The 20,472-nt window shown below is 53.4% G+C and overlaps 6 protein-coding genes across 6 annotated transcripts; 1 reads left to right on the top strand and 5 right to left on the bottom strand.

The window, feature by feature from the left end:
- Window positions 1-1,298: 1,298 nt before the first annotated feature.
- On the bottom strand, window positions 1,299-2,565 carry G6M90_00g063470 (uncharacterized protein; the record flags this gene model as incomplete). The annotated part of the gene is made up of 3 exons (XM_066130759.1): window positions 1,299-1,870; window positions 1,940-2,327; window positions 2,392-2,565. The coding sequence occupies 3 exons, from the start codon at window positions 2,563-2,565 to the stop codon at window positions 1,299-1,301; spliced, it is 1,134 nt and encodes a 377-aa protein (XP_065986854.1).
- A 1,959-nt stretch (window positions 2,566-4,524) lies between these two features.
- Window positions 4,525-5,820, bottom strand: EAPA_3 (Endothiapepsin; the record flags this gene model as incomplete). The annotated part of the gene is made up of 2 exons (XM_014687051.1): window positions 4,525-5,024; window positions 5,097-5,820. 2 exons carry the CDS (start codon window positions 5,818-5,820, stop codon window positions 4,525-4,527), a joined length of 1,224 nt encoding a protein of 407 aa, XP_014542537.1.
- A 3,207-nt stretch (window positions 5,821-9,027) lies between these two features.
- acr3 (Arsenical-resistance protein Acr3) lies at window positions 9,028-10,270 on the top strand (the record flags this gene model as incomplete). Its single annotated transcript, XM_014687052.1, has 3 exons — window positions 9,028-9,253; window positions 9,316-9,458; window positions 9,524-10,270. 3 exons carry the CDS (start codon window positions 9,028-9,030, stop codon window positions 10,268-10,270), a joined length of 1,116 nt encoding a protein of 371 aa, XP_014542538.1.
- A 198-nt stretch (window positions 10,271-10,468) lies between these two features.
- On the bottom strand, window positions 10,469-11,609 carry G6M90_00g063440 (uncharacterized protein; the record flags this gene model as incomplete). The annotated part of the gene is made up of 2 exons (XM_014687053.1): window positions 10,469-11,320; window positions 11,595-11,609. 2 exons carry the CDS (start codon window positions 11,607-11,609, stop codon window positions 10,469-10,471), a joined length of 867 nt encoding a protein of 288 aa, XP_014542539.1.
- A 650-nt stretch (window positions 11,610-12,259) lies between these two features.
- On the bottom strand, window positions 12,260-13,298 carry taf11 (Transcription initiation factor TFIID subunit 11; the record flags this gene model as incomplete). Its single annotated transcript, XM_014687054.1, has 2 exons — window positions 12,260-12,643; window positions 12,708-13,298. 2 exons carry the CDS (start codon window positions 13,296-13,298, stop codon window positions 12,260-12,262), a joined length of 975 nt encoding a protein of 324 aa, XP_014542540.1.
- Window positions 13,299-14,128: 830 nt separating this feature from the next.
- Window positions 14,129-19,541, bottom strand: Kdm5d (Lysine-specific demethylase 5D; the record flags this gene model as incomplete). The annotated part of the gene is made up of 4 exons (XM_014687055.2): window positions 14,129-15,311; window positions 15,373-18,943; window positions 18,998-19,046; window positions 19,119-19,541. 4 exons carry the CDS (start codon window positions 19,539-19,541, stop codon window positions 14,129-14,131), a joined length of 5,226 nt encoding a protein of 1,741 aa, XP_014542541.2.
- Between the last annotated feature and the right edge of the window lie 931 nt (window positions 19,542-20,472).

Genomic DNA, 20,472 nt, shown 5'->3' with positions numbered 1-20,472 from the left:
CCGAGCCCTTGATGCGTTTATTGAAGCCTTTCAGTTTCAATCAACCCACCGGCTTTGATGCCGTGAGCAAGCATATTGGAAATACTGCAATAGCAATTTACCAAGTTGTTTGTTGTTTCCCTCCGACGTCAAATGATAATACAAGCACAACACGCAATAGCAATTTACACAGCGGACAAATGCAGTCTTCACTGATGCTAAAGGGGGCATCGACTCTATCCAGACGAAACCGCCTACTCGCAATAAAAGTCACATGATACAGACATGATGCAAGCCTATTTCCAAACGACATACTAGGACCGCGGGGTCCTTTGTGTCACGGACGACAAAGCTTCTTCGTCTGAAGCCTTGAAACGCTTGGCATCCTCGCACCAATCTGCCGCCAATCAAAGCCGGCAGATAACCAAAGTCGCACAACGTCAACCCTACAGGGATTTCCCTGCCTTCCCCCAGCCATCTCCAACCCGGATCCCAGAGGGAGCATGTTGTGCGACGTCACTTGACGGCTGTGAAAGACAGCTCAGACCGGCTCCCACCGGAGAAGCTCGTGTCTACTCCCGCCGGCAGAGTAAATTGGCGAGCCTCTACGCCCAAGATGCTTGGTTTCGTGGTCGTGGTAAATTACCTGGACGCTCCTCATTCCCAGCCACGGCGTCGGAGCGGTAACAGCAACACATGATGGATGACGGATCAAACGCCGCCGACGCGTTTGTACACCAGAGCACCCCGTGTGGAGGATACTCGTGGTTGAAATATTGACTTTACAAGGTGGGCTTTTCAGAGACGCAGACGCTTTGGAAACATGTAAGCTGTGCATAAAGAGCGTTTCTCCGCACCCCGGACGCCGTCATGGCTCCCGTCGCCACACAGCACGACACGTTGAAGCGGCATCATGCCCAATACACGACCCGGCAAGGATCCCATGCAAGTCGCTCCGCAAATCTCGTCATCATGTACAGTTTTCTATTTACCAAAACTCGATGCTATGCAAGTCCCACCTCCTAAAACAAGTTTCCCGGCACCACATCTGCGGCCCTCGCATAAAACTGGGTATTTCCCCCGCGTCAAACCACGTACAACACTACTAGCATGACCGTTAAAACAACGACAAGACGTAAATGTAAATAAATTATGCGCCATTGTTTCCCATTGAAGCTGTGTAATAATTCGACTTTGCCGCCCGTTCCTCATATACCAAAAACAGCACTAACAAACGTAAAAAGCTCTGAACTGGTTTCAGATGGCACAAATGGTCCCCCTTATGGGGTCCCCTCATGGAGTTTCATAAGGAGTTGACCTTACGACTGGTCTATCTTGTGTGAGCTGGGATATGGCGAGGGCGCGTTGCTGCCGGTGTCGGGGCGGTAGAGCTCGAGTTCATCTTCTCGGCTTTTGAAAGGATCAGACGGACGACTGTTCCTCGAGGCTCTCGAGATTCCCGAGTTGTGCGGGTAACTGCCACTGCCGTAATTTGCATAAGCACTGCTGGTGGGCGGCTTGCCCAGGATGTAGTCGTAGACGGGCTTGATGGGCGGCACACTGCCGCAGACGATGATGACAAATAGCTCGGATGCAGACCAGACGTAGAGTTCATATGTCTCCCCTGTTTTGCGTGTGAGCAGAAAATAATCACGGGCGCCCGCAAGGTCGAGAAGTCCGGGGGCGTAGCAGAGGAAGAACATACATGTAATATCAGACCGTCCGCTCAAGGACGTCAGGTACTTGGTCTTGACCGTCGCAAAGATGGCGGCGGTAAAGGAAAGTCCCAAGAGCGCACATAGGCCGACTTTCTTCCTCCATGACAGCTTCAGGTTGTACATAAACGTCACCGGCAGCACGGCCAAAACGACGTCGGTGAGGATATTCCAGCCTAAAGAAAAGGATGGGTTAACCTCTTGCGACAGGGGCATCTGAGCAGGATACAATGAAATTGACGTACTGGAGAGGAAGATGGCAAAGTCGGTCTGGACCGAAGGCGGCCAGCACTTTGCTTTCCCTTGCGCTATCAGGGCCGGATTCCAGAGGGCCTCGACGGGAGAGCACTGGGCAAAGGTGAAGATAATGTTGATGACGGTAATGACAAAGACTGAGCTGATGGCGAAGATGACGAGGCGCTTGCGCCAGTGTGCTGTCTCCCAGACGACCCGTAGCAGCAGGAGACCGACGGAGATCTTGCCCGTGGCAAATCCCATAATGACAAAGGGTTGTGACACCCAGCTCCATTTCCCGGCCTGCAGCCTCTGCTCCGGGGAGAGATAGAACAGATGCCGCATGCCGCCGATGCCAATCAGCCTGGTGAGAATAGCGGCATATGCGACGTAGAGCGCCTACAAGTGGCTGTTGGCAAATTGTTCTCGTCGACAAGGGGAAAAGGCATGGCTGGAAACTTACAAGAGTGAGGAGCATGGTCCAGTCGTCCCATCCTAACGATTTCCGCATCCGTCTTCCCAATATCCGCAGGGCAACAATGACGATGGCAATACTGGCCGTGACCCAGAGCAGAATCAAAGCTGAAGGGCCGCGGTCGACATCGCCGCCTGCAGGTTCCTGATTATTCGTGGACATGACGGCATGAAATGGCGCTCGATTAAGACCAAGTATGGGAGTCGGAAGACCCGGGGGGGAACTTTGCCCGTATGAGGCGAAATTGGCAGGCTTTACACTTGCAACGGCATGACCACCCTTTGATCTCTTGTTCTTTTTCTTTTTCTTTTTTTTTTCTTTTTTTTTTTTGCGATTCCTTGTTGAAGCTTGAACGGCGGGAAGGTTTGCGGAAATAGAGAGGTAAACCTGGCGAGGACAAGCAGGGTTCATATGATATGGTGCAGGCTTTTGGAGGTAAGGACGAAGAACAGGGCCGGGAGAATAGCCTAGAGAGGACTAGACAACGGTTTCTTCATGGCACACGAGATTCCCCATTCAACTATCACGTAGTGTGTGTTGATCTCAGAGTTTGGCGGTGGGTCGGCAGTCGATACCCAATCAGTCGAGCCATGGTCCTGGCGTTGCCGGTATCGATTCCAGGGGCGCTCTGCGCGGCGAGGTGTGCAGAGTCTGCGAGAGATGAGCCAGGTGCTGGACATCGTGGTGGATGGTTCAGACCCGACCCATGTACGCACAGACGAAGACGCTTTGAGGCCGAGACCACCACGCCACGAGCAGCCGAGGAGGGCGGTCGAGCGTTGCCCACGTACCGAGTGCGAGTTATCAGAAATCAGATCACCCTAGCGTGTCCGGGGGAGAGCTTCCGGGTTTGCGTGGGTGTAGGCGTGCTTGGCGGTGGCCCTTGGGATCGAGGGGCGAGTGCCGACGGCATCATCTTCGGGACGTGGGATTGATTTTTTATACACGGGCAACATCTGGCCTTGGATTGACATGATGTTGTGTCTGGCTCAATGTTGTCTTGCTCCTTCCCAAGGTGGCGGGTTGGACGGGCAGAAACGTGGTCGTCAGGTGACTCGGGTCCCCAGGCGTCAATTTGTTCCCAACTTCGCAGCCACCGGTCTCGCACGACGCCAACCGAAACCACTGCAGTCCTGAAATAGACGATCTTGTCGCAAAGCGGATGTTGGCTCGTCGGCTGCAACGAAGTTCCCACGCGACACTAGTTCTGGCCACGGCTAGGATGGAGAGTCCAAGTGGGCTGAGTGGCGTATCTGCTGCGAGCCGCGCCATAGACGACGACCAGGCTCTCGCGCAGGCCCACGGCGGAATATGACATGTATCTGACTGTCCGCCTGGTGAGGCCTAGCTTGCCTCCCGCTTTGAAGGTGCGATGCCTCTTTGACACTTGGCAGCTAGGGGCTGTTCCGTCGCGGCCGGAGGGCCATCGAGTCTTGAGAGCCATCGCCATCATCACCACCGACCGCGTCGGGCTAAATGCCAAAATTTTCCCATGTTGGCCCAAACAATCGCGAGACATTGCCGTGCGCGAGCTTTGGGTTCGTTAGTCGCAACGGCACCCCGAGTAGCTCAACGCCTCTTCCGACACAAACATGTCCAGCCCATAATCTTCCGGCTGCTAACTGATGTCCATCTTTTCAAAATAACCTTCAAGCCACAGCCTCGCGCCATGAGCTGACGACATACCCTACCCGTGAGACATGGCTGATTCATCCATGTCTACATGCGACGGCCTTTGTCTTTGGCCACATGAAGGCGCCGGGCATGCAAATCGGAACCGTCAATTGGAATAGTACGCCATCGCTCAGGATTCCCTGGCCCATGGCGTCGGGAAATTTCAACCGAGCTCTCGTTCCGCCACTGTTGCCATCGTTCGACATGGGCAAAGCGTACAACCACTCCACTTGACAAGCGGCATGGGAAACATCATGAACAAAATGGCCGACGAGGCATGTATTCGATGCTAGCGCTATATGCCTCTACTAATAGATTCTTGATAGTTTGGAACCTGAACATTGCAACCAACCTTGTACATGGCGGTATATACACATGTATTTGCATGCATGCATGTATGCGTGTGTCCAAGTACCATATATACATATCGCTTGCAACATACATCTCCTACAACGCCTTGGCAGCCCATCCCAGGCGATTGTTTCCGCCGTCAAAAACAACAAAGGCAGACTTGAGCGCAATGTCGCCAAAGATGTTGATCCCAATGCCCGAGCTGCTCTGCAGGCCCCCGAAGCACGTCCTCCCGGTGCTATCGGTAGGCGCGTAGTTGAGGTACGCCCCCGGGACGGTGACAGTGGCGCCGGAAACGCCAAACGAAAAGCTAGGCAGGCTCTGGCTGCAGGCAAACGTGTAGCCGCCCTGCGAGCTGTTGTACTTGGCGCCGCTGACCTTGGCGTAGTACGCGCTGACGATGGTACTGGGAAGCAAGAGCAGCGTGGTGCCGGTATCGGCAATGCCCGACGTCGACGCCGTGTTCAGGCTGCCGCCGCCCACGGCGTAGCCCTTTGACGTGAAGCCCCAGAAGCCCTGGCTGCTGTCGACGGGCGTATACGCAATGGACCCGGTGTAGGCGGTGCTGTCGATGTAACCAAAGTTGTATTTGCCGTCTACGAGCACGCGGTTAGCAGATCATGTCGGTTGCTTTTGCTCGAAAAAAAGGGAAGGGGGTGGGGGGTTACCGGCTCCGTGCTTCAAGTCGGCAGTAAAGAGAGCAGAGTCCAAAGCGGGCTTTGCACTGTCGAAAAAGGTCTTTTGCTTGGTGGGCTTGACCGTGTTGATGGAGCTAAAGGCCAGCCCGAGAAGCCCGGACGAGGCCGCGTCCTGCGAGAACTGGGCAGACACCTGCTTGGCAGCCTCGACGGCCTGGGCATTCACCGTCAAGCCACCGACGGTGACTGCGTCGGTGTAGACGACGCCACTGGAGCTGCTGCCGTCGCCGTACGTGATGCTCCAGGTAGATCCGCTGAGAGACTGGGCGGTCGAGCTCTTGCTTGGGTTGTACAACGTCTGGCCATTGACCTGCGAGGAAGGGGTCAAGCTGCTGAAGACCCAGAGATCGCTGGAGCCTGTATCAAAGTCCAGGTTCAGAGTCTGGGCGGGTGTGCCGATTTGCACGGGGGCCAAGTACTCGATGTCATATTGCTGGGGAGAGTTGGGATCCGAGCCCGTGGTCCTCTTGCTGCTCTGGCGGTTGAGGGCGTTGGTCACGTCGACGGGGACAGGCTTGCCAAACTTCCTGTAGGCCTTGGCCAGGGCCGCAGGGCCGCTGCGTGTGAAGTTTGCGTTGTGCTTTGCCGTGACGGAAGCGTTTCCAGCAGGCGTGGAAGAAGGGGTTGTGGGAAGCGCAGTGGCGAGGCTGCTTGCCACGACGAGGGAGACGAGGAATGAACCAAAGGTCTGCATGGTTTCGAACGAGTTTGGTTTTTTCAAAGGCGTATCAGAGGATTTATTTTCTATCTGTGATACCGGGAATCAAATCAACAACTCGTGGCCATTGCCCCTGCCTATTTATACTTGATTCTGATAGTGCACTGCGGCCCTCTTGTCCAATACGACGCACCGCTTTTGCCGATGACGACTCCCGCGAAGTCGTCACGAGAGCTCGACGATACAGGAAGTTGGGAAATGAAGCATGCTCCCGCCCGGTTTGTTGGGAAAAAAGTTCCCGAAAGAAGCTTTGCACAGAGGGTTGTGATGCTGGGGACGAGTTACACCATCACATAAACTTCACGCGCGAACTGACGACAACTTCCTAGTTGGGAAGGTGAAAGTCCAACCTCGGCCGAAACGGACTAAGCAACTCCTCCACGTACAGCCTAGGCTTGCAGAGCTGATGCCGCACTATCCGGACACAATAGAGCAGAGGGCTGGTATTACGACAGATTGCCGGTAGATGAGGTTATATTTAAACAGTTGGGGGAGCGGGGGACGCATTGTGGTGGACTTTTTGTGAGTGGTGCGTCGGTCGCCTATTTGGATTCGATCAGCAGACGTCCTCGACGATATACCCCGTACTAACTCTGGAAATGACTGACCTGCACGCGGTGAACACGACTTTATATTCGTCCATCTTTCCATATACCTCCTGCCATCGAAACTCATTTACTTTGTGCTGGTCGGTTGCCGCAACAGAGCAACACCAGACGCGGTAGCCGCAGAACCGTCGAGGTACTCAAATATGCGACCCTTGCGAACAACAATTGCACTGCCGGATCCGGACCCCAAGCCAAGAGCCCCTTGGGGCTGATAGATCTCTTGGCCTCTCACCCAATGACATGCTGCTGCCGCTATTCCCCGAAAGGCAATTTTATCTCTTCAGTTCATCCAAGAAAAGGGATCGACACCCGGCGGCTGATTGCCAATTACTCAAATTAGAAGTTGGTCGGAAGTGAAGCTGCCGAAGGCCAGGGATCCTCGGTGCAAGAGGCTGCGTGCGCGGCAATCGCAAGACTGGGATTGGATGCCGTCAGCTTAAAAAAAGAAGCCCGTTTGTTCTTTTATCTGGGGTAAGCAACCCTTCCCAGAAAACAGGTTGGTTAGAGTTTTTTCTTTCTTTTTGCCTTGGTCCCCAAATGGGGTCTGGAACGCCCGTTTTACAAGCCACATTGTTCTTAGACTGCAAGCCTGATAGCACACGACTTTTTCAGCTCTGGCGTTTTTCTTTCTGGTCAACGACCCAAGTGGGCTTATGGCTTTATCCGACCATGAAAATGCCCGTGCTCCTTTTGCAGGTTTTTGCAAAGCGTGTATAGTGCTGGCGGTAATCGAGGTTTCGCCAGCAATAACTTACATAATGGGGAGCTACTGAAGTTTCGCTAGTTCACAAGCCTCCTATCTTTTCGGCTTACACGGCTGAGGACTACTGAAACTTTTCATCGCGGTTGTTCGAATGCCACCCGTGGAATCTCTTGTTGCGGGGGACGCCGACTTTTGACCGCGCAAGGCCGTTATGCTACTGAGCTGCCTAGGCCGGCTACCATTTGCCCAAGGGTTGGTGTAACCGCAAAAAGGCTCCCTCGGGTGTTCCCTCCTCCGCGTATGACAACGTGTTGATTCTTCCAGGGAGCACAAGCACGGCATGTTCTCTGCGACTTATGCCTAGCCAAGAAATCAATCGCCGGCCTATGCCCGCACACCATACCTATCGACGGGCAAGATGGCGATGTGACACATGACTGGCAGAGGAGCGGGCGTGAGAGCCAAGCATGGAGGGATATGCGGAGCTGCTGCCTCTCTCTTCCTTGATGGCAGTCCTTTGTAGTCTGTCGTTGATATCCATGCCACGGAACAAGTTGCTCATCATCCTCCCAGATCCGGCAGCTTTCTTGGCTCGAAAACGCAAAGCTGCCCGCCCGTTAGAAACGGGTTCCTGTGCTTGTTTCCGTTGGGCCTCGTCGTTCCCAGCCGGCTGCTGAAGTCGCCGTGCTTGAAGTAGGCGTTGCACCACATTGCACGCATGTAGCACCATTCATCCAAAACTTAATTTGCCAAGTATAAATAAACACACAAACCAGCGCTTCTAGTTCCGGAACGTCCCTGCCAGTGGTTCATACCCAGCGGTGTTGATTTTCTTTTATTTTTCAACCTATTCCAATATTCGTGCTAGCACGACATCACGAAGGGCCCAGTTGTACGACACCGCGTGCCTCATCGCACGTACCCAAAGTAAAGGACCGTCACATCTGCATCTATTCTATCAAAGATATCAAGATTGTATTCATCCACAGCACATCTCTCAAAAGTCCCGGCATATCGCGGACACTTGGCCAGTAGCATCACATGCCCGCTTATCAAATACACGCCAACACAGCAAGGTATAGTATACCACGGCGCGATATCCAGGTCCCTTGCGCGAACACCTTTGGCCTCGGCAGCCAAGACGATTCCCAAATGTACTTCTTCCCAAGGCGACCCATGCATGACAACAGATGTCCTCCCTCGCCTCCAAGTCGCACCCTGGGTATCCCAAACTCCCTAACCGTTGCACAAATTTAAAAGACTCCCGCTACCCGTCGTATCACGACCTCAACAAGCACAGCACGACATGTGCAGTCAAATCACTCTAAGCAAATAAATCAAGTTTAAAATCTACCCCTCTTGCCGTCAAAATGCAATGTCTGGTATCAACTATCAAACTAGTCCAAAGGCCAAGTACCCCAAATCACACACCTGTAGCTATCACTCCTCCCCAGCACCAGCTCCCAGACACCTGTGCACATGAACCATCCATCAATGCAAATTCCAACCCATATCTCCAGTGTCCAGCTCGCTCCAATATTCCTGCAAATTGCAACCCTACTGTCCGGACGGTCCCAATTCCATGTCATCCCCAACACCGAGACTCACTCCCCGCCTCTGATTGGCCACCCTTGTCTGTCACAAGCTCCCTGTCATTGGCCCACGTCTAAAAAAAAACCCATAGGCAATGACCGGGTACACTGTTACCAGCATCACACGGTTAAAAGAAAACAAAATTTGATGTTACGCCAAGATAAATATAAAAAAGCCATAGCATATTTTTCATCTTCTTCTTTTCAAAAATTCCCCATGTCCATAAACTACTCTCCCCACAAGATCTAATTTCGCCAAAAAAACAAAAACAAAGAAAGAATGGCCGAGCCCACGCCCAACGACACCAAGCAACACGACACGGAGAGACAATCCCCGGCATGCGCGCAAAAGACATCGGCCTTCAAGTCCCTCGGCTGGCTGGACAAGTTCCTCGCCATATGGATCCTTCTCGCCATGCTCGTCGGCATACTGCTGGGGAACTTTGTGCCCAGCACCGAGAGGGTTCTCCAGCAGGGACGCTGGGTCGGGGTGTCGATACCAATCGGTACGTCGGACAAGATGACTACACGCCGTCTGGTGCCATGCGCTTCTGACACCAAGCTTTAGCAATCGGGTTGTTGGTCATGATGTACCCCATCCTGTGTAATGTGCGGTACGAAACGCTGCACAGGATTCTGGGGCAAAAGGCCCTCTGGATGCAGGTCCTCTTCAGCATCGTCTTCAACTGGATCGTCGCACCGTTCTTCATGGTACATGGTTTTGCCCCCCCCGTACACTCGTCGGTAGGTGGCTTCGGGCTAACAATGATTGCAAGCTCGGCCTGGCATGGGCTTTTCTCCCCGACGAACCAGATCTCCGCAATGGCCTCATTCTCGTCGGTCTTGGCCGCTGTATTGCCATGGTGCTTATATGGAATGGCCTTGCGGGTGGCGACGCCGAGTACTGCGCCATCTTGGTCGCCATCAATTCCATGCTGCAGATGGTCCTGTTCGCGCCCATGGCTGTGTTCTTTATCCGTGTCATTGGACGCCCAGACAGTGACGACGTGGCCGTACAATACTCTGTTGTCGCAACGAGCGTGGGCGTGTTTCTGGGCATCCCTCTCGGCACGGCAATCGTCACCCGCCTTGCCTTGCGGCATCTAGCCGGCGAGAAGTGGTACAACGACATCTTTATGAAGCTCCTGTCGCCATGGTCCCTGATCGGGCTGCTGTACACGATTATTGTGTTGTTTGCCGCCCAGGGAAAGCATGTCGTGCGGCAGATTGTGAGTGTTGTGCGTGTGGCCGCTCCGCTGGTAGTGTATTTCCTCGTCATCTTCTTTGTTACGCTATGGGTGACGAGGAGACTGGGGTATGGCTACCGCATTGGATGCACGCAGAGTTTCACGGCTGCCAGCAACAACTTCGAGCTAGCCATCGCGGTGGCGGTTGCAACCTTTGGGGCGGATAGTGAGCAGGCGTTGGCGGCGACGGTTGGGCCTCTGATCGAGGTTCCTGTCTTGGTTGGGCTAGTGTATTTCGTGAGATGGATTGGACGGCGGTGGAAATGGGAGGAGTAAGCCAAGACCAAGCACTGTTTGCCGCTCGTCCGTTGATACTGCCAGCCATTGCTGTAGACGGCGCAGGATAGAGTCGATGCTTCTGAAAAAGCCCATGTCGCCCCTCATGGGAGCAGCCACTTTTATATGCCAGAGCCCAGGAAAATAAACTCTTCCGCGGATTTGTCGAGAAATATTGTCGTGACAGCAGAGAGGGCCTCATGAAAAGTTACCGCGTCCTTCGCTCTCCAAAATCTGGAACAGCATAGTGTTCTTCACCAGACACTCTTGCTGGCCACGACAGCCCAGGCGCGCCTTTGCAGCACCCAGATCCCCATGCCCCTGCATCTCAGCAATGATGGCGGCAGCCGCACTACACGACATTTCCATGGGCGACGAAAAGCCCGGCACCAGGCCAGCGGCGTCAGGCGAAGACGTGGGTGTGGCAGCCCGCGTGTTGGTCTCAACAGTCGAGGGGCTCGGCGCCTCGGACGCCGCAGTGGTGCATCGTGTTTTACCCTCACAGCAAGAATTCTGCTGGAGCGTTGCCGACGCCAACACATCCAGCGGCGTGTGCTGGCGGGAAGCCGCTGAGCTGTGGCTAGAGCTGGGCATGGGCCCCGTGTGTCCGCCGAGAGCAAAGGCGTGCTGGTGGTTTCCAGGCATAGACTGCGGGTGCATGTGCGGATTTGGTTTGCCGCTGCTCACGTCTTGCTGCGGTACAGCCTTGGCGCCTCTCGATGATTCATCATCCCTCTGGTCATGATGAATAGGCCGCATGCTAACGCTTGACAGGGCCTCGGCTGCCTCTCGGTCCTGGCACACGGCCAAGAAGTCATCGACGTCGCCCTCGCTGACGCCTAGGCTTGCAAGCATCATCTTTAGCCTTGCGTTCTCGACGGCCACGGTGCGGGCGGCCTGCTGCATCTCCAGCGTGGCCTCGACGCCCCGTCGTTCATACTCTTGCACCTTGCGCTCGAGGTTTTCCACATACTCCTTTCGGCGGGCACGGGAGCGGCGCTGATTGTCGCGAATGCGGATTGCGGATGCGGACTGGTCTTGTTGCTGTGCCTGGGAGTCGGTACATTGTTAGCTTGTGGTCTACGGCGTTGGCATTGCAAGTCGATCAAGAGCAAACACAGGGAAGGCTGAGAGCCGCATCAGGTTAAGAGTCGTCAATTGCAAGCAGCAATGGCAATGGATGGCATTGCTATCGCAATTGAACTTGGCGTCTTCGCATCTGGTCGTGACTTGTCACCCCAGCGTCACCAAACACTGGGCGCGAAGAAATTCACCAAACCTGCGTAAAGAGCGGGGGGGATAATAACACCACGCGGAATCATACCTTTACGTTTGCCATTGTGTGTTCAACACCTGCCAGCAATGCAGCGTCTGTACGGTACGGTATCACTGTGGTGTTTTGGACCAAGCCTGGAAGCAAAGAGACAAAATTCTGACTTGCATGGCGAGTGGAGTGTCAGGGTCCCTTGTGTGTCTTCGTGTCTCGCTCCGTTCTTGAGTTGCTTGTCTCGTCGCTTGATGGACCAGACGGTGGAGGCGGAAGTGGAGCCGTGGCCATGGCATTGCTGCTGGTTGACTGGCAAACGCGCGGCGGGGTCGGGCCAGCGCCGTCTTACTGGCCGCTCAAATAGTTACAAGTGCACATCATTCTGCTCCAGCCATTCAGCTCCGCTCAGCTCCTTGTTTGGTCATCACATTTCACTTTTTTTCTTCAACCCCACTGGTCGGCGGGGACTCGGTGACAAACACAGACGATGCACACACAAGCTTGTGCACCAACCAGTGCGCGTCGACGGCTACCATGGCCAATGTACCGAGTACACTCCATTTTACCAGCACGTTGGCTGCCTTTAAAAAATGTATTCCATTCTATGAATACGGGTATCATTCTACATAAACGCCTTGCCCACGCCTTGCCCAAATTCAACCCCATCTGCCGCGTAGACCCTACTCCCTCTAGTATAGAGTCTGCCGATCCCTGGAATCCAATCATTGAAACAATCGCTTTCTTGTCCTTGTCGAGAATCTCTCCACGCCGCTGCCCTGTTGCGCGTGCCACAGCTGCTGCACTCCCACACCTCGGCTCTCCCCGGTCAGCTTGTACCGTCGCCATGCCTCCCGCAGGTGGTCAGGTCGCATCGGGCCGCGCTTGACCTCGGACTGCTCTGCCTCCCCTGCCTCGTCGTCCTTGTCCGCATCGTCTGTTGACGGCGGCGGCGTTGGCAGGTCCGTCTGCTTCTCACCAGCAGAAATCCATTCGCCTTGGACGTTTCGGGCTGCCTCAATAATCTCACCGGCAAACAGCTTGGCAACTGCCTTTACAGCTGTGCTGACCATCTGCGGCACCGACTGTGAGACCGTCGCATTGACTACCTGAGCTGCAAGTTAGCATAGACATCATGATAGCAAAACAGCCCGGTTGCAGGGGCTTCCTTACCCTCTTGACGACTGCATCTGACAGCTTTGCCGCTCGCCATAGCTCGTATCGGTTGTATTGCTCGCTGTCAAAGGCCTCCACCAGCATGGCTCTCAGCCGGATTTCTTCCTGTTTCTGTTCCTGAGTGCGCGCACCAGAGTCTTCCAGCGCCATTTCTCCATTCTCGTCGTCATCGTCATCATCTTCGGCCTCCTTGTCCCCGCCCTGTCCGCTCACGTTGGTGGGCGCTTTGCCACCAACTAGACTCGGCGTGCCTTCAACCTCTTCGCCCTTTGCATTTTTGGACTTGCGTCCTCTCTTCTTCTTGGTGGCCCCGCTGGCGGTTGTGCTGACGGCACTGCCACTCACAATAGACGTAGCATCAACGGATGGGGATCGCGCGTACGGTGATCCGGCTTCAGGGGGGAAAGAAGTCTGCCGTAGGGGATGGGCAGGCGCTGAAGACTGGGACAGGTTGGAGGCCTTTCGGCGCTTGATGGGGGGAGCATTGACATCGAGAGCAGACGATCGCTTCTTGTTGGGAAGCTGTGCCGGCGATGGATTCGGCGGTGACATGGCCAAGGGCGAGGTGGTGTAAGGCGGCGAAGCCATGGTCAAGTAGAGTGGCTAAATCGTAGCCTCATGAGCGTGCTACGTGACTCCAAGAGACCACCCGTGTGCGGAGGAATATGGCGGAAGAGCTCGCAGAGAGACGAGATGCAACTTCGCTGAGTTGATGCTAACGTACGCGATTGTTATCCCTGGCACTAGCTCTAAAGGGGGGCGCCTGCACGTGATCATATCATGCTTGTGCTGCAAGCCTTCATGTCTGGTCTACCCTGTATTCTGCGCCTCTAAACTGGCTTTCTATCGCGACTTGCCTGTCATGTGATGCTAAAGTAAAACAACTTGATCTCATTAAGTTTGTTCATGGGCCACGAATTTTCATGCAATTTAATAAGCCCTAAGCAGGCATCACACAGTCACACCACTCTTGTGGCCAATTCGCAGCCCATTTCATTGCAAGCAGAACCCTTCTGTAATTCCTCGACGTTTTGTCTAAGCAACCAAACCTCATTCAAACAGTGCCAAAAACCACTACCGGTAATTGGGGAACCATAAGACCAGAAACCCACAAAAAGCAAATTCACCAGCAGGATGCCTCTTGTGAAGAAAGCATTCTTAAAACTCCGCCCTTTTCTCCTTGCCGGCTCACACGAGGAGCCATTGTTCCGGCTTGTCTGACCATTATACACCCCAAAAATAACAGGAGTACTCGTACACTATACACTGATACATCTTATAAAGAGAAGACTCAAGAAAGAAAAGGCACCAGAACCCCTGTCAAAACCCTCATGCTGAAATATAAAATAAGATAAACTCCCCAAGTTTTGATACCCCGTCTTCCCACGTTGACATAAACCAGAAGACATGTTTCGCATCTATTCTCCATCTATCATTGCATCGAGGTCATTTCTTTCACTTTCGAGAGATTCTGCTGTCACGGTTTCTGTTGTATTGTTGTTGTCGTCCTTCTTCTTGCCATCTTCGTCATCTTCTTGATTCGTCATTTCTTTGAACATTTGATCAACGCTCCCCTCATCCCTCCTGGAAGTCTCATCAACATCGATTGGGGTGATTGAGCGTCTGGTCTTGCTTATTGAACCTCGCTTAGGGGCCCAGACATCTGGACCCCATATATGCTCTGCATCTTGCCGGCCCCTGTCTGTACGTCCGAGTATTTCAAGAGCCCTGCTCTTACCAATATCGCTCTCTAGGTCAACCTCCTCTTCTGGCAGGCCTCGAAGTAGCCCGTCTTCCAAGCTTAAAGCCAAATTGTTAGTAAAAACGGGGCCCCTGGGGCCGAGGAGCCCGGGCTGCAGGCCGCTATCCACATCCATAGGCTTGGTTCTGGTCTGCTTCTCGCTGGATGAGACACCAGCGTGACTCGGATGTTCGCGTGGGGAGGTGCCCGAGTCGGCGTTTCCGCCTGATCCTATACAGAATGTCGGCCCACCATATGCAGAGCTGCTAGACGGGGGCAACAGTGGTCCGCTAGGACTTTGTGCTGCCGCTGCGGCCGCTTCAGCATTTGCCGCTTTGCGTCGTAAGCTGTTCGCTTTTCCTTTGGCATGCTCGGGTAAGTCGTCGGGGTTGTCTACACCGTACTCGGCCAACATCTTCTGTAGCTTGGTAGGACGTGGTTTGCGTGTGCTAAGAGAGACCTCGAGAATGGGCGGCGCCTCCGGAGCGACAGGACACCACTTGTGCAACTCCTGGCGAAAGAAATTGGTCTCGTATGAGAGGAGTACTTCGGCGCCTTCAAGTTTTCGAAGAAAGAACCGCTGTGTCTCCACCTCGGCTTCAGTCGAAAGGAGTGGATGACATAGCCGTGCAATATGGTCGCGGAAGTATTGCGCATTGTCAATAATGCGGTTTAGCACATCCTCCTCCTCCGGCTGAAATGGCAATTGAGGAATCTCATCCGTTAGATTAATAAGGTCCTCCAGCTTTGGGCGGGCTGCGTCGCGAGGAATCTTCATTCGCCAATCGCAAATTGGGCATGTGTACTTGTCGTCTTCCTTGACCTTGCCACGGGCAATCTTTAAGCACTTATAATGATACCTATATACATAGAAATTAGAACAGTTGCACAAAACAATCAAAGCACGTTGTCAGTACTCACCACTCATGGCACAGCTCGCACTCAATCATCATACCAGCCTCGACCTTTCGACAAATGCAAAAAACTTGTCTCGTGCGGTCGTCGAAACGGTTCCCCGTCTGTTCAGGGGTTACCTCTCGAGAAACTGGCTCAGCAGGCTGGCGTGGTGTGTCGTTGTCCACGTCAAAGCAGTCCATATTGCGTTCCAGGACATACTCGAGATGGCTTTTCAGAATATGGAGAGGGGCATTCGATTTTCCGAACAATTTCTTCCCCCTACGCATCCAATCTTCATGGCGCTTACGCTCATTTTCTAGGTCAATTGTGCCGGTTGGTTTCGAGTTAAGCTCATCAACGTTCCTTATGATGTCCACGACCTCTGCATACTTGGGCCTCTTCCTGAAATTGGTGTTCCGACAGCGCTCAGTGATGTCCATAATCTGGCGATGTGCCTCGCGCTGCTTATGCAGGATCCTATCGACTTCCGCAAGGGTTTCCTGAGACACGGGGAGGGCGTTTGCCTGAACTTGGTTGGAAAGAGCCTCGAGCTGCGGGTAGTGCACGATGGCGGCGTGGATTAGCTCCTTTGCCTTGGCTTCCCAAGTCTCTCCAGCGAGCTTTTGGTCAGAATAAAACTTGAGATGGTCGTTATAACTGGGGACCTCAAGTCGCTTGCCATCTTCAATGAGCTCGGTAACATCTTTCAAGGACAAAAACAAGCCGCGGCTAGACCTAGCTTTCTGATTCCACCGCATCTGCTCCAGGACCCTGGAGAGACGATCGACTTCAGGGGTGTCCACATTGAAGCTCCGGCCTTCCTCAAGCAACTCTTCGATAGTCTCCATTGAGACGGTAGCTGTATTCTCGAGGGTACGGGCTGCGTTGAGCTGAAATTCCTTTATGGCTGTAGCTCGCTCCTGCAGTTGCCCGATTTCGGGACATTCAAATCCAATGTGCTCTGCCTCACGAAGCAGGCGATAAATGTTGCTCACGTTGCGGGACTCACGCTCTTTTTGGTCTTGATATGCGCTTCCAATTGATTTGCGCATGCTGCTCTGCCACGCCTTTTCGTTCTTGCGACGGTTTTGCTGTTTGCGCACAATATAGTTCGTAGCCTCTTCAACCCAATCGTTGCATCGATCGACGAATTCTTTTAGAATGAGTAGGGACGGAAGATCGAAGGGGACCCGTTCGCCTTCGTGGAGTAGGGCTCGAAGAGATTTTAGCGACGGGCTGGTTTCTTCATCAAGCATTTTGGCGTACTTTTCTTCCCACAGTTCCGGCGTCCGCGCTTTATCAACGACCTTTTCATACGTCTCCGCCATGGTCTCGTCAGTGACTCTGTAAATCAAGGCGTGGTCTTCGCCAGCGAAACGTTGCTCTTCGGCAAGGTCGCAACATGGGTGGTGCCCTGCATGCATGATGCAGACGGTTTTGCCGGTCCGTCCGCATTTGAACCTGGATAAAAATGCAAACGCTTTGCAGTAAGTACAACACTGTTCTTCCTCCTCGAGAACGTCACGCTCTTTGATTTTGAAGGTCAGGGGACAGCCACAGCCCTCTTCCCCAGGGCCGCTAATGGGACACTTGTGAGGAGAGGCTTCTATGTGTTTAGCAAGGAACTCGGCTCGTTGTTCCTGTTCGCGTTTTCGAATGCAATCCAATGCAGGTCCCAGCCACTTGGCAGTCTGTATTGATAAGCCGGTTGCTGCATTTCCATCTGCAGCGGTCCATAGAAGTTCGTCGTGCGAGAAGCATGGTTGTTTCCTGAAAAGTTGGAGTCGTTCGACTCCTGCAAGTCCGAACGGTTCCCAATCAGATGGTGCGAAATTCACTGCTTCATTGAAATTGAACCCGTGATTGAACCCGGCATGGTATGCCTGGGGAAATGTAATAACAAATTGTCCGGCACGTTGGTCAAGAGCGTAGACCCTCACACCCGCTTTCTTCAATTGTTCTGGGGTTAGCAATGTGACAAGCTGGAACAACAGATCTGGCTGCGTTTCAAACAACTCGGGAACAGCTTCCCTCATGGCGGCCTCAAACTTCTCTGCGTCCTCTCCCGGAATGCCGTACCACGTCTTCGTTGCTCCAAAGTGCTGGTAGTTGGCGGAGTAGGCATAATGATCCTCGTTATGCCAGCAGAAAGTGGAAAATATCATGCCTACGTATACCCAAGGCACGGTCATGCCGGAAATGTCTGACTTGATGTGACGGAAGAGGCTCTCAGGATGAAGGGGCAGAATGTTGAGATTCCATGGATCAGAGGCATACGGGTTATTTGGGTTCTTCTCCAGGGTCGGAAAACCCGAACCATGCGTAGTACAATGAATATCTGCACCATATTCCACTTCCACGGTTTCTTCCAGGTCTGCAACCAGCCTCCAGAACTCAGTTTCAACATCTTCCTCGGTGACAGGCCGAAGGCAGTTAAGCGTGTGATCGAATGGCATCTTCTTTTCAAAATAGCCCTGCTTGAAGTCATTTGCTTTCTGTTGAAACTGTTTCAGCGAGTAAAGACCGCCCTCTTCGAAGCCAAACTGGCCATCGCCCACGAGACACCTCGGGCAATTCCACTCTGCATCAGGCTTGCGCTTCACTGGAGGGTCCAGACAGGGTCCATGATAAGCATTATCACATGATTCACAGACGAGAAGAGCTCCGTTACTCTCTCCACGGCCGCAATTTTCACACCTCTCTCCTGCAGCCATGGTCTCGTCCTTTGGAATTCGTGGAATGGATGGCCGGAAAGGTGTCATGTGAGACCCAGCAACCGTGGGCACGGGTTCCCGTTTGAGGCGCTTGCTACGCCTGCTGCTGCTTTCACCATCTTCCATGTCAGTGTCTACATCCTTCTTGGTCGTGTCGTTCGAGTCTCCAACTTGACGTTTGACGGAGGCAGCCGGATTCAGGCCAGACCGGGCGTCAGGTGTATTGCTAGCAGAGGTCGCCGGGCTACCCAGTCGCTTGAGATCTGGTGTGAAGCTTCTGCTCTCACTGTTGGCAGATTTCGAAGCAGCGTTCACTGGAGTGAATCCGTTGGTATTGATGGCCTTGAACCCTCCCGTCGCAGCAGATGTGGGAGCTGGTGGAGGGGCATCAAGCATGGGAGTGTCGCGGTCAGTCTCTCTTTTTAAGCCATTTAAACTTCCCTGCAAGACATCTGAAGCCTGTCTGGCTGGTGAGTCGCCCTTCACACTGGATGGAGTGTTGACGTGAGACTTCTTGGCTGGCGTGTGCGCCGGGCTAGGAGTCAATGGTCCTCCGTATTCTTGCTCTAGCTGTTGATGCACACCTGGCTTGGCAAGTCGTAGGTATTCTTCGTAGGGGCAGAGCCATCGCTGATATGAATTTTTCAGGGAAGTTGAAAGCGATGACATAATCTTGCCACTGTAGCCTAAATCTCGTCCAATTTCTGCCCATTTCTTCAATTTGCAGACCTTATCAAAGCCGCCGCGGGATTCGACGGCCTTTTTCAAGCGGTACAAGTCTAGTGGTTTTTTATCGACATATGGCAATCGGTGTAAATTGCTGCCTTGCTGTTTGTGAAATTTGGAGAGGCCATCAAGATAGGTGAGGCTGGCTCGAGTGCCTACAAAAGTTAGGTAACATGGTTCTGCGATTGATTTCATGGCCTCTGACTTACTGCCTTCTACAGAATTAAGCTCCTGCTTTCGAGTTCGGAAATGAAATTTCTATGGGTAATGTTAGTTTTGTGAGTCGGCACATGCCATCCGCTAGGGTAGGATTAGTTCCGATCGACGTACCTCTGTGTCAATGGCAAAATCAGGGTTCCATGAGTCTGGCGGGATAATCTTGCATATACCATACTGCGAGGCCTCTGGCGTGATCTTCTTCATATACTCCAAGGGATCCCGCCACTCCTCTTCGGTCGGACAGTAGGTAGGGGCTTCGGATATGCCATGCGGGCGTGACTTTTTCTGAAGAGACTCGCGCACCGCCGTCGGCTGGCCGCGGCGTTCGACCGAGGTCAGATCCAGTCCTATGCTGGCCATAGAGCTCAGAGGGATCTGCGAATTGGCGGGATGGTAGCCATTCGTGTTCACTTTACGCTTCGGTCTTGACGATGCCTGGGTCGCCGACGATCCGGTGGCAGGCGAATTGCGAGAACTGACATTGGCGCTATTTGCACCGGGGGTTGTCATTGTGGCCGTCGACATTGGTGCCATGGTTGAGTCCAAGGGGGCCCGAGGAGGGTGATGATCAGGCCAGTAGCCGGTGTGGAGGCACACGCGAGGAGGGAGGTAGATAAAAATGGTTTCGCTTGAATATGGATTCGAGTGAAAAGAGGAATGTTCCGTAGTCGTTGCTCAAGCGGCGTGCCTAAGAGTGACTGACTGCGTGCATCGTAGCGATGGCGACATGTACTCGACAGGCGTATCGATTACAAGTTTACGCTGTAGCATACAGGAACAAGTCGGCTCCGAGAGAGATCAAGGAAATAATTGGATTCGGTCGATGGAAGACAAGGCGAAAAATAGCCTCGGGGCGTACCTGCACAGTCGTGATTAACTCGTGGGCCACGAATTGGAAAAAGGGTTCAAGCCGACACACACGATCACTGATATGCCTCGCACTAATACAAAATCATGCGACTTACGGTTATAAGAGACCGAACAAGCGGAAAGCTTGCATGCGAGGAATAAAATTAGCGACGGAAGGCACCTCTAGGGCAGAGTAAAGACCGGCGGTTGGAGTCGAGAAATCATGTGGCCTCGTGGGTCGTGGGTCGAGTGTAGATGTTGGTGTGAAAGGGAAGACGGCAGAACGAGGGATGGGTCGCGGTTCCAGATGCGAGAGTCTGAGGGTGTGTGTGAGAGCGAGAGAGAGCGAGAGGCTAGAGGTTAACGACCTTGGGGCCGGGGTGGGGCTGCACCTGCCCGTCTTTCCTGCTGGGGAGGGAAACGGACATGGGAAGGACCAGCCAGTCGACGACTCAGTCAACTAGACCACCAGGCAAGCCAGGGCTGTGATGGCTCAAGTCCAGTGCGCACACCTTATCGGCGATACAAGTATCCGTCACACGGGTTCTGCCCTATTTTGTGTGTGACTAGAGGTATCCATACTTGGTCATGCTTGGTCTGGATATAAAGTGGACCC

The sequence above is a fragment of the Metarhizium brunneum genome, chromosome 3 (genome assembly GCF_013426205.1).
Source record: "Metarhizium brunneum chromosome 3, complete sequence".
Lineage (NCBI taxonomy): Eukaryota > Fungi > Ascomycota > Sordariomycetes > Hypocreales > Clavicipitaceae > Metarhizium > Metarhizium brunneum.
This window is presented reverse-complemented; position numbering and strand designations above follow the sequence as displayed.